Consider the following 12,572-nt stretch of genomic DNA (forward strand, 5'->3'; position numbering starts at 1 on the left):
GTCGGGCAACCATGAAACCCGAAAAATTTAAGGGACATCATCAATCTGGGACAGCAGCGGTAAATGGCTCTGGGATAAGGGAGTTTCCCGCCAAATAAGGGACGGTTGACAGCTATGACAAGAGAAGGAACAGGAAGCCAGCGTGGTTTCCGTGACTGGTTGCACAACAGGTATGTTGCAGCCATGATACAACCTGTTGCACAGCCAGCTTCTGCTAGTACAACTGTTGCACTGGATTTCAGCCTGCAGACCCATTACTCTTACTCTAGTGCAACAGCTCTTGCATTAGCAGTCATAGAACCAAGAATCTGGGCCTAAGTAGTTTCATCTTGAACCTAAGTGTACCGTTCAGAAGCACTTTTCTATTAAAGCCCCACTGATATGAATGAGACAAAAAGAACACCTATTATAGGTGCTGCATTTGGAAACATGACAAGAAGGCTGCCAATCTAGCTTTCTTCCTTTCTATCTGCAGCAAGAGTTTTGACAAAGCCATCTGCTGGTGTGCATGTTACATCGTACCAGACAGTGAAAGGACCATATCAGATGCAGTTTGTCTGAAAGGACCATCTGGTCAGAGAATCTGAAACACTTCAAAGGACAGAAACTTGTAGACCTCCATCTTGTCAATAGCTGAGGAAAAGTGATTATGAACCTTCTGGGTCATTCCTGTAGGCCCCCTGCCATGGTTTGGCTAATGCTGCCCACCTCCCTGGCATGTCCCCACTGCCATAATCTCATTGGACCAGTGCTGTGTTCACTACCAATACTAGGTTATCCCATAACTTAAATGCAGTTCTGTTGACCATGCCGAGACTTAATGCATTCTTTATTTAAAAGCAAAATGGAGCTCTGTAAGGCTTGTCTCTCTCAATCACACAGCTAAGTGGAGACAGAACCAATTTATGAGAGCACGATAAGCTAAATCCACAGTGACATTAAAATTCTGAGACACAATTAGTTAATCTTGTCTCATCGATCAGGCAGTAGATAGGAAAGCTACTATCCGGATGTATGGCTCTTCAGAGGGAAAGCTCATTTGAAAGGAGAGAGGCGACTCCAACTAAGGAGAAAAGCCAATAATTGCATCAAGAAACAAGCTAGCAATAGCCACATCTGAGCTGCATGGACAACCATTAAATGGAATATCCTTAATGTGGATTTATTTTTTTGTTTACACCTGTGTTTTTTTATGCCCAGAGCACATATTAAAGTTGATGCCCATTTTTAGGTTTTTGATCCCAGGTAAATTTACTTGGAAGGCTGGCGGTTCCATTTCAATCAATGGGATCTTTACATGTAAATATTACAAGGTCCTTCAGCAAAGCTACAGAAATGCCTCCATATTTGGCATTACACTTCATTTGTCCCAATTAGGAAATTAACATTTCAAAACATTACAACACAGGCATGTTAATACTTAGTAGGTGATTTGAACTTCAAAGGTGAATATGTGTATGCAAGTGTTTTTCTAAGCTACTCATTAATGACCATCCTCACACTGATACTACATGTGAGGACTAGCCCCACCCATAATAAAGGAGATGGCAGCAAAAACCATTCTGAAACTTGGATATTGAATGAAAAGATTAATGGGGTAACCTTTAAGAGTATCTAGCGTAGAGCTAGTTCTGTCTTTGAATCAGAGGAAAGTGAAATACATTCATCATGTGAAATGACCTGACATTTTACAGTACTAGCAATTTTGACAACATTGCCGCTTGTATGAATGGCATATTTTAAAACCATAACTGATTTTATCTATAAAAAAGGGAAGAAAGAGAAATAATCTCTCACCTTTTAGCTGCAGCTAAAGCTAAATATTGGAAACAAAAAACAAGATACCACAAGTACCTATTTCTTACTAAACGATTGGGATCCTACTAGTGCAGTTTCTAAATTCATTATTCAATTTAGAGATGTATCTACAAGAGATTTAGGCTCCAAGCTTACACCCATGTACCTGGGAGTAAATCAATATGGTCTGACTGTGATGTCAGGTTCATGAGGAAGATACTATTCTTTGAAAGAAAATATTAAAGATTACAAGTGAGATCAAAGGTTATGCTAGTTGATGCAATGGGATTTTCCTTTCTGCCTGTAATTCCACCTTCCCTCCAAATCTGCTTGAGGGCTCCCCAAATTTCCATTGCAGAGTGTCTGGGGGAGAGAAGGGAGGGAAAATCCCATTGTTGAAGTGTCTGTTGCACAAACAGAACACAATTACTGCATGCCACCCATTCTATTATATCAGGAAAGCCTTGCTAGACAAGACTATTGTAACAATGTGTCAAATTCAACTTAACAGTTGCATTACCACCCAGCACAATGGGACTTCCCCACCCCCCACTACCACCCTCCCAAATTGGCTTGGGGAGGGGAGAGAGGTTCAGGAGAACCCCCAGAACAATGTGCAGGGGCAAGAGGGTGGATGTTGAAGTGACAGAACTGACAGAACAATTGTAATAACATGACATGGAATTCTACCCACTGCTTCCAGGTGTAAAGCAACGCAAAACTGGCATTTCTCTTCACTGATACAAATCAGGATCTCTTATAAATGCAAAATAGTCACAGAATTAGTGTACAGTTTTCACAGATTACAGGTTTCGATTTTTAATGGTTTAAAGAATTTCTAGTTTCCATGCTCTAGCCCCATTAACTTTAAGCAAAACCTGTAATCTAATAAACTCAATCGATATTGCTGGATCTTTTGCTACGTGCAAGATGCCTGTCATACTGTATAAGCCATTTCACTAAGGAAAAGAGCTAAGGAATCAGTCAAGTGTTGAAGGGCTTCTCTGCAACAAATCCCAAAAGGGCAATGCTGAAGGCCAGCACAAAAACGGATCATGGATATTCTCTGGCATGAGAGCAGACATATGTCTGCTAGTCAAATAGTAATTCTCACCCCTGTGAAAAAGCCAAGCATCTAACTGCATAAATGGACTGAATGAACTTCAGCAGCTCTTGAACTAAAATGTAAATGTAGCTGAAAAACTAATTTTGATGGTGGGTAATGTGCCTAAGAACCCTCACAAGCATGCCCACTAACTAAACTTTCATTAAATTCTTCCATAAAGTCAAGCAAGCACTGTGCTTTCAACAATATCATTACATTCCTAAAGTTCATCTTCTGCTATAAAAGTTATCCACCAACTCACCATTCTGTACTGCTCTGCTACAGTCACAGCATGGACCTAGCAGCCTATGACCTATAGCTATTCCATGGAAGCATCAAGTGGGGGTGTCTTCCTTTTCCAAAGATACTTCCTAGCTGTGCGCCACAACCTGAATTTCAGGGACTTGCTGTTGAGTCAAGAACCTGGACACAACCAAGAAGCTGATCATTTAACCACACTAGAAAAGGAACCTCTATAGCGATGGAAGAGGGGAAAGGTATCTTCCTTTCAATCTTCAGGCAAGCAGTTGGGAGGTAAATGATGCAACTGGTGATTGATGAGCAAGACAAAAGAATGAAGCGAGCGGGCATAACCATTTTGTAAGTAGAGGATCACTGGAGAGTAGCCCCATTTGCACACATATGATTTTTATTCCTGATAACTTACTACTCTCAAAATCATCTAACCCACAAGACAACTGACTCCTCCAGGCATCAACTTACATCCACTACTTTCCATCTCACATTTTCTAGAAGCTGAAAAGCAAAGCAACGTGAGAGATGAAATAATGTGAACTAAGACCATGGCAAGCAAAAGTCTTACAATTTATTGCACAGAAAACTGCAGCAATTAATCTCACAACAAGCCTACTTGTCAAATTAGGCTGAAAAGATTGCAACTTGTTCAAGGCAATTCATTGCACTCCATAGCTGAATGGGGCTTGGAATCTAGTTTCCCCATGTCCAAGCCCTGGGACGTTATCTAATGCAGGGGTAGGCAACCTAAGGCCCATGGGCCGGATGCGGCCCAATCGCCTTCCCAATCTGGCCTGCGGACGGTCCAGAAATCAGTGTGTTTTTACATGAATGTGTCCTTTTATTTAAAATGCACCTCTGGGTGATTTGTGGGACCTGCCTGGTGTTTTTACATGAGTAGAATGTGTGCTTTTATTTAAAAAGCATCTCTGGGTTATTTGTGGGACATAGGAATTCATTCATATTTTTTTTCAAAATATAGTCCGGCCCACCACATGGACTGAGGGACGGTGGACCAGCGCACGGCTGAAAAAGGTTGCTGACCCCTGATCTAAAGCATCATGGCTATGAAAGTACTTCTTAGAACTCCATACAGCGAAATGTGCATCCCTCTTAATGGGAGAGAACCAAGATCTTAAGTGCTATTTTCAAACTGTTTCCTTAAAACAGTTTCTAAACAAAACAAAACTAATGTCCCGACAAAGTCTTTTCAAAATCTACATAACCATTAACAGTTCCTGAGTTTCTTTTCACTCTCAATATAAACCTTTAGCCCTAAACACATTCTCTTTGAAGCAAATGCCAAGGGAGATCACTAGGGCTAACTTCCAAGTAAACTGTTCAATGACTGAGGAGGTCAATGAATTTCCCATTTGTCACCGTGCTACACCTTTCCCAAGTCAGAGCCTGAAGTTTTTGTTACATTAGAATCAATGTGGGACTGTTTCTCAGTTTCCTCAGTATAAACCTTAGGAATGATGTGATGCCATGCTCAGGGGCTTCCAGTTTATTAGGGAGAAGGTAAGCAGAGCCACTGCAGGAAGACGATGGAGATCCATCTGCACCACAGCATAAGCAACACGTGTGCTCGTTTCAACAGACAGCTCTGAAGGTAAACCTGAAAAGAAGCTGGAAATGCCGCACTGCATTGTGAGTTGTCACTCACAATATATTAAGTTACATAGTACTGACACAATCAGAAGATAAGAGGACAGGAGCCCTAAGCTACATGAAGATGTTGGAGGTGTAAACTCCATCGTTTCAAGATGACCAGGACACTGAGAAAGGCTGCTTCTCAGTGCATTTGCTCATTCTGGGGAGGTAACCTTTTCACTGAACCCACATGGAGCCCAGTTCCACGAACCTCCCCATAGAATTTCAGAAAACAAACTGTAACTCCTGTCTTTTCTCCGACCAAAGAAAAAAGCAAAAGAAAAAAAGCAAACCTAGCATAGAGATTCACCCTAGAAAGAGATACTATATTTCCATTCAACTGTCTTTGATGTGTTAGTCACACAGTTGTTCTTCCTGTGTCAAGGAGTGTTACGACTTCTCACGGCATACAAACCACAATATTGACTGGCTGGGGAAATAAAATCCTCCCACAAGCTCACATATCCATTCCTATAGATTGTGTTGGTGGAATGCATCCATTTGGGTGCTGCAGGACCATATTGACCAATGCCTGTGACATCACTGCCAGTAAGAAACAGTTCCCCACGATGATGTTTTGTTATTTGCCACACACATATCACACCATGACATTCCACTTTGGTTTAGTCAGTTGCACCAATCGTGTTACAGTGCAAGGAAAGGTGATCAAATTCAGTCACCAGTTTTGGTGATAGGGAGATAGTGCAAGTTTTGTGCTTGTGATTTTTTTTAGAGACAAGAATAGTATAGTTATCGCTTACAGTTTATTTATATGCACGATTTATTTTAAGCTGCTTTGAGGGAGAAATGGCAGAATGCTCTAAACAAATAAATCCTCAGCCTAATGCATTCTGTGGAGGTAGGATATAAAGTTAAAATGACCTGAAAGACCATTGAGAGTTAAATCTGAAATGTGACTGAGGAATGCCTTTACAAAAACAGGAATGCCACAAGGCAATTGGTCCATATGCAAAGGGATTTTTAGAAAAGGCAGACACCAGGAACACTTGAGAACTAACATGGTTAGAGTTTTCTTTTATAATCACAGCTAGGTTATAACCTCTGTAGACTAAAAACAAAAGGAAAGATGGAATTAAGGCAAATATACAAACCTCAAAATGCATATATGACATGCATGCAATCCAGCCAGAGTTTAACACCTTTAAGGCCCACTGATATCTATGTAAAAAGTTAAGCAAAAGTTTGAATTGTTCCTACCTGAAACTGAAACTAGAAATGCTTGATTCTGCCTCAATCCTTCTCCAGATTAACTGCACAGGGAGGTAGTGAGAACATTGTGTCTCGGGGATTTTCTTGCTGGTTTGTTTAGGAGTAAATACCACTAGTCTACACACTATGCAATTTAATTATTATTTTTCCAAAATGCAACACTTAAAAGGGACAAAAAAATCCCTGGTGTTATTACATAAACTATAGCTTGCTCAGTGGAAAAGCGGGACAGGGGAGTGTTTGTGGAGAAGGATATATGCAGTTAAAGCTCATAGAAAATATTCACAAAGTATTTGACAATACTCACCTAAGCACCTATATGGAACTACAATGTGAGGGTGACTTCTGCATTGCTTCCATCCCCGCTTGCACCAGTTCTGGATTGTTACAGGTTGATTGGCTTCAACAACATTGGTAATTTGCAGTTCAGGGTAAACCTATTAATCAAAATGCAAAGAGCAGTTAATTAAAATAAGAGACACATTATTATTATTATTATTATTATTATTATTATTATTATTTACAGGTATGCATATTTATTTATAATAGAATGCTGAAAAACATTTCCTTAGTTCCTCCGTGCAAACACTGCCTAAAATTTTGGAACCTCTTTTTCTTGATTATTTTCAAGGGAAGATTAGATAAAAATTCATGCAGGAGGCACTGAATGCAGGAAATGAATGAATAAATGCGTATTTGGAGCTGGAGGTGGCATGGTTTTGTTTTGTTAACATATTTTTATTAAAAATTCCTTGGTTTACAAAAGCATATGTGCAACGTTTCTTTTTTCAAGTTACATTTTCTACAGATCAATTTCATTTGTTGAGACATTAGTGTTACATTAAGAAGAAAAGGAGGAAAGAGGTGGGGGCATTTTTACTGAGGTTTGTGAAAACATATTAACATTCTAGTACACACCAGCCTATCCATAGTGCATTTTGCAAGGAGGGAGTTGTGGAGCTATGTTTGCAGGGGCGATTTTCCTGTACTTGTTTCTGAACACAGGGGCAGTCATTTTATTGAATTTACATACAATTTACATGCAACAAAGAAAATAATCATATACCTCCTCAATGAAATGTTAATTTATGGCTAAATAAATTTTGTCCCCAGATTTAGATACTTAATTCCTTGTACCATCTTGTTGTAATGACCATGTCCATACATTAATGATGCTGATTTCTTGTAGTTTTCTGTAAGAATGATCCATTATGTTTACAGCTTGTGTGTTCATAAAAGTCCAATAAATATATTTCCAAAACCACAAAGGCAGTCAGTCGTGTTTCACATATCCAAGGAAAGCAATGTTATTCACAGCATCAGCAATTCATCTTCCCCCCCACAATCAAAATTATTAACCAGCGTAATACATCTCTTCCTTTCTTCATCCCATGTTTTGGTTTAATAACTACAAAAATAAGAAACTCTCCAGTGGGACTAGCAAACAAAAAGGCAGAAGCCATGTGGATGCAGTAGGGTCACATAGGAGGAACCAACATGAGCATCAGAAGTCAGGCTGGGAGCCCAACCTCCATATGCATATCCAAGATATTTATTCTGTGAACCGCCCTGAGAACTCTGGGTATAGGGCAGTATATAAATTCAATAAACAACAACAACAGTGGACCACCATATCAAATCCCAAAGAACTGGGCTGTAGGAGTGGCTTATCAAGTGGTTGGTTACAAGCACATCACAATTAATTACCACTCAATAAAGAGTAGTGTGCCCATACCTACTGTGGTATAGGCACTGGATCAAAGGTGCACTTTGATGATAGAGATTACATACTGTCCATCTGTTTCAGTGGTCAAGAAATGGTTTTAAAGGACTAGCAATCTATACAAAATACTTCAGGGAAAAAATGTTGCCCCTGATTTTGTGCACAAAATGAACAGGTTTTGTTAGAAGGAAGACTACTGGGAACAATAATTTTTAAAAAAGATTTTCTTACCAAAAATTTGAAGAATGTTTGGAAGATACAGCATGCCAGCTGTTGACAGAAGTGAATTATGGAGCCTGAATTTGCTTCTTTGTAGTGTTCCAAGCACAATTCAAGTGGCTGCTATTAATCTGTGAAGCCCTAAATTGCTTGGACTCCACACACCTTCCGTGTACTTAATTTCTGAAATGGGAAATGCCCAATTCTAATTTTTCAGCATATGCTTTATTATAGTTCCTTCTCCTATTACTCATTTTCCATACACAACAATGTATCATCAATCACACAGACGCACCTACTTTAAGATGCAGTAAATATACGCATTCTGCCATTTTTATTGCACGCCTTGAGGAGGAGGGGGTTACCCAAGATCTCATAAAGAACCAGCGTTATGTGCTTAAATGTATTTTCCACTCTGTATACATATAGCTGACTTTGGCTATTAGAATTAAATTTCCCACCCCCGTGTCACCTTTTACCATTGACTGATGTAGAAAAACAAAACAAAGACAGGCTCCATGTTGCAGATTGAACAAAACAGATGAAGGGAATATATTCCATTTCCCTGTAAATCACAGGTCTACCTGCTGTATGCTGTTGGAGTAGCCTTCTCTCACCATCCACTGAATTAACATTTATGGGATGGAGAGCAGATTCTAATTCTAATCCAAACTTCTTGTGTAGCATGGAAACAGAAAATCTATGGCACTGATTCACAGGGTAAATCATTCAATATATTAACTAAGGCAGGGTTAATCTCCCCACAGAAGAAATAGTTGTTGTTTTTAATGTGTGCCTCTGTGTGTGTGTGTGTGTGTGTGTGTGTGTGCGCGCGCGCGCCATACACTCCACAACTCTAAAATCTAGCTTGGGTAGCTAGTCAAGCAAGTCAATTATTCCACAGCAGCAGGAGCATTTTGTATATTTCAGATACAACTCATCTCCCAGATGTTGAAGCAGCTGTTGTGATTTCGAAAAAAAATAAAATTCTCTCCGAGGTGCAATCTCTTAAGAGCAGCATAGGGGCTGCATTTTCCTACAACAGACAGTAAAGTGCTTGAAAAGATTACTACTCCGTTAAGAAATCCCTGTAGACTACTGATGCACTGCTTGGTTCTAGCATTCACCATTTAAACTAGCACGAATCAGAAGTCTGTATGATGTAATATTTCTGAAACACATGATGTCATGGCAGCACTTAAAAAAGAATCCTGTTTACAAATAGCAAGGCCCATCATGAGAAGGTTTAGCTGCCAGTTTTAAAAGCTGTGTAATAACACTAAGGAAACAAGAGTGCATATTCCAGAAGATCTTAAACCTAGGAGAGAGAAGGCTGTGAGCACACAGATTCCCTCCATCTTGCATGAAAATTCCCCTGTTATCCTCAATTCCTAACCATGGTTATGCTGGCACCAGTATTAAAGACAACAGATGAGAGGCAGGTAGAAGCCACATGCATGAGGAGGAGGAAATGGGATATGACCCTGAGGCTCATTTCCTCCAACACAAATAATTCTAAATTAATGAATTAAAATAGAACCTGAGCCAAGATGACCATAACTGGCAAAATCAGAGGTCAACACGACTGGAAGTAAACCTTACCTATGTCACCCACAGTATATATTCTTTGCCTTGTGCTGGCAAGCAAGATTATTCCTGCATCTTACATGGATCATTTGATGCAGCCGCTACACCAGGGATGGGGAACAGGACCTCCCACCTGTCAATCCCCTAACATTGCAATGGCACCCATCCTGAGGAACAGCCAGAAGCAATTTAATGCTCCCAGCTGGTCCTTGGCAGACGAGTTGCCACCTGCCCCACACTCGATGTCACACAGGTGGGCATGGTTTGGGGGAAATGGCCTCATGGGTGGAATTATGACCTAATTAGGAAGTAGGTTCTCCATCCCTGAGCTACATATGACTATATAGAAGGCTCTCTTCACATGTATTGAAAAGTAGCAGTTCAATGAATAAAGGTCTCTTCCAGCCAGCCAGCCTTGAGGTTCTTAGGACAACAGCATCTCCTACAGAAAGCAACTGAACATTCTACTCCATCATGTCTATCTTATGAGTTTGGAAGAGGGTTAATTTTCTGCCTGTACTACCTTGTCTTATTACGTGACCTAAGTATTTTATCAAGGTCATTTTAAAAAACGGAATCTTTTCTTTATGGAACTTAGCATTTTTGGCCCACACAGTCTCCCATCACCTGATGCATACTGAGGTCATACTGTCCTACCATCTCTGTAGGCACAACCATCTTATTTCACTCTATTAAAGCAAGTGAAGATGGTGCATCTTGACTTGAGCACAGAATGTCAAGTGGCAGGCATTTAACATATATCCCTTATTTGGTGCTGAAAGTCCAGCCCTCATCTAGCTTAAAATGGCTGTATGATGGGTTCTTCACTATGTATTACAACAATGCCACCCACAAATATCCTTGGCAGACACAGAAGCTATCCAAGGAACAAAAGAGATCAGTGTGGTAAGCAACACTGTTTAACAGAAGTGGAATGACAGCGTCACAACAGAGATATTGTTCTCATGAGTCACCACATCACAGCCATAACATGTTGAATATGAATAGGGCTGGGCGATATTAGGTTTTCAACATCGCGGTATATCACCAGCCAAACAGTTTGGCGATATCCTGCAATGTTGAAAAGAGCTACATTGGCCCCAGCCTGCGAGGCCCTGGGTGAGACTGCTTCAGCTCTCATTGCACAGGAGCTGAGGTGTTTTCACCCCAGTGCCTTGCAGGTGAGGGGTGCGAAGGCTCCCACCCTCTACCACCCAAGATGGAGGCAGCCCTGTGACGGAGCCTGACAGGCTCTGTTTGCAAGGCTCCCTTCGCCGGCAAGGTATGAGGGCGGATAAGTGGCCTCCTTTTCTTGGGAGAAAGAGGCCGCTTGCTCTCCCCCGCATGCCCAAAGATGGAGGTAGCACCGTTACGGAACCTGACAGGTTCCGGAGTCAGGGCTCCCTTCGCCTTCGCTGACACAGTCCTCTCAGCCAGGGAGCACAAAGACACACCCCCAGCAAGACTCTCCGCACTGAGCCTCCTGCTCCCCAGCTGAGGGAGCCCAAATCCTTCTCCTGCTTGCATGCTGTCAGGAGGAGGATCGGGGCTTCTCAGCTGGGGAGCACGAAGCCCTCCCCTCAGCTGAGGGAGCCCGGATCCAGATCCTGCTCGGATGCAAGTGGGAGAAGCATTGGAGCTTCCCCCAATTGAATGGAGCCCCCACCCTGCCGCTGGCTCATGCGAGCTGGTGGCGGGTTGGGGGCTCCATAAAACTGCTTGGCTGAGACGAGCCAAGCACTTTAAAGAAAAGGAGAGAGGAAAAAGCTGTATTTGCACCTGGCTGATGCAGCTTGATTCTCCCTCTGCATGAGGGGCAGACTGCAATGGAGGTTTCACTCAGCAGTATATTGCTGATGATAATGAAGTGGCTCTGAGTCCCTCTGCCCTTAGCTGCAGCTTGTTTTTCCCTCACTGTGCTGGGCGCTGGAGGGACTCAGGAGCAGTGGTGGTTTCACTAGCAATATACTGCTGAATAAAATCACCATTGCGGTCTGACCATCATACCAGTCCTGGGTGATATATCAATATATCACCCAGGCCTAAATATGAGTGGCGGTCATAGCTTCATGGGTAATTTTTGAGGGGCCACATGTCAGCGGTGAGCAGGCCCAAAGCCACTCAACCCCCCCCCCCCATTCACCCTCATACACCCATGCCACATTCACACATACAACCACACACACTGGAATGGCCTTTAAAAAACTCTGTGTTCTTTCAGGATGTTCTTAGTCCCTTATGCATTTTGTTCCTAGTTTCCCCCACCTTTTCTCCTGGGAAAGAGTGATAAAAAAGGTAGTGGAGATTCATAAATATAGAATTGCTACAAGCCAGCAGTTTTTGCAATTACAGCAGTCACCACTGCTTGAATTCTGAAAATTCAACATCTTCCCTCTCATATTTCTAAGTCTCCGCCTATGAAGGCTTAGTTAAAAGAACAGTAAATGGAAATAAAACAACCAAACACAAATTCGTAACATCTCAAGGTTTTTGTGGAGCAGACTTATGATTCCTACATATCTGTAATTTGGATTACCAGTGCTTTTTATTGCCCCAATAAATTAGCTGGCAAACGCAGCTGCAAAGAGAAGGCTTTTTTCAGACACTTCCCAAACGTTAAGAAAATTGCTCATGAAAACATCATCCAGGGAACTTCTTCAAAGACACTCATATTGGAGAAACTTCAACCAGAGCTTGAAGGGAAAGTTCTCTACAGACAGAAAGGCTTGTAGTTTAAAAGGAGAAAACCACAAGCTCTATTCTGGTATTCAAATCTCCTCACATGTAAACACAAAGGAGAAGCAAGGCTGTGCTGCCAAACCCCACCCCCTCCAACAGTTTAGAGCCCTCCAGGAAGGTGACAGTGACTGAAGGAGAGAGCCTCCTCTTCTTCTGGAGGCTTCTCACACAATTAAGAAGACTGCACAGTGAGGGTCCTGTACTTTTTAAGTCCTTCATCAAAGAAATGAGATGCATTTCATGGACCTGAAGTTTCTTCATATG

At 41.6% G+C, this 12,572-nt stretch overlaps 1 protein-coding gene across 5 annotated transcripts in view; it reads right to left on the minus strand.

Moving 5' to 3' along the window:
* Window positions 1-12,572, minus strand: part of APP (amyloid beta precursor protein) — a 144,542-nt gene that overhangs the window by 80,174 nt on the left and 51,796 nt on the right. For all 5 annotated transcript variants that reach the window (XM_077927293.1, XM_028726975.2, XM_028726977.2 and 2 more), the window contains exon 3: window positions 6,348-6,477. In XM_077927293.1, the coding sequence (XP_077783419.1) occupies window positions 6,348-6,477 (130 nt within the window). The remainder of the gene's footprint in view (window positions 1-6,347; window positions 6,478-12,572) is intronic.

Source organism: Podarcis muralis, chromosome 4 (assembly GCF_964188315.1).
Source record: "Podarcis muralis chromosome 4, rPodMur119.hap1.1, whole genome shotgun sequence".
Lineage (NCBI taxonomy): Eukaryota > Metazoa > Chordata > Lepidosauria > Squamata > Lacertidae > Podarcis > Podarcis muralis.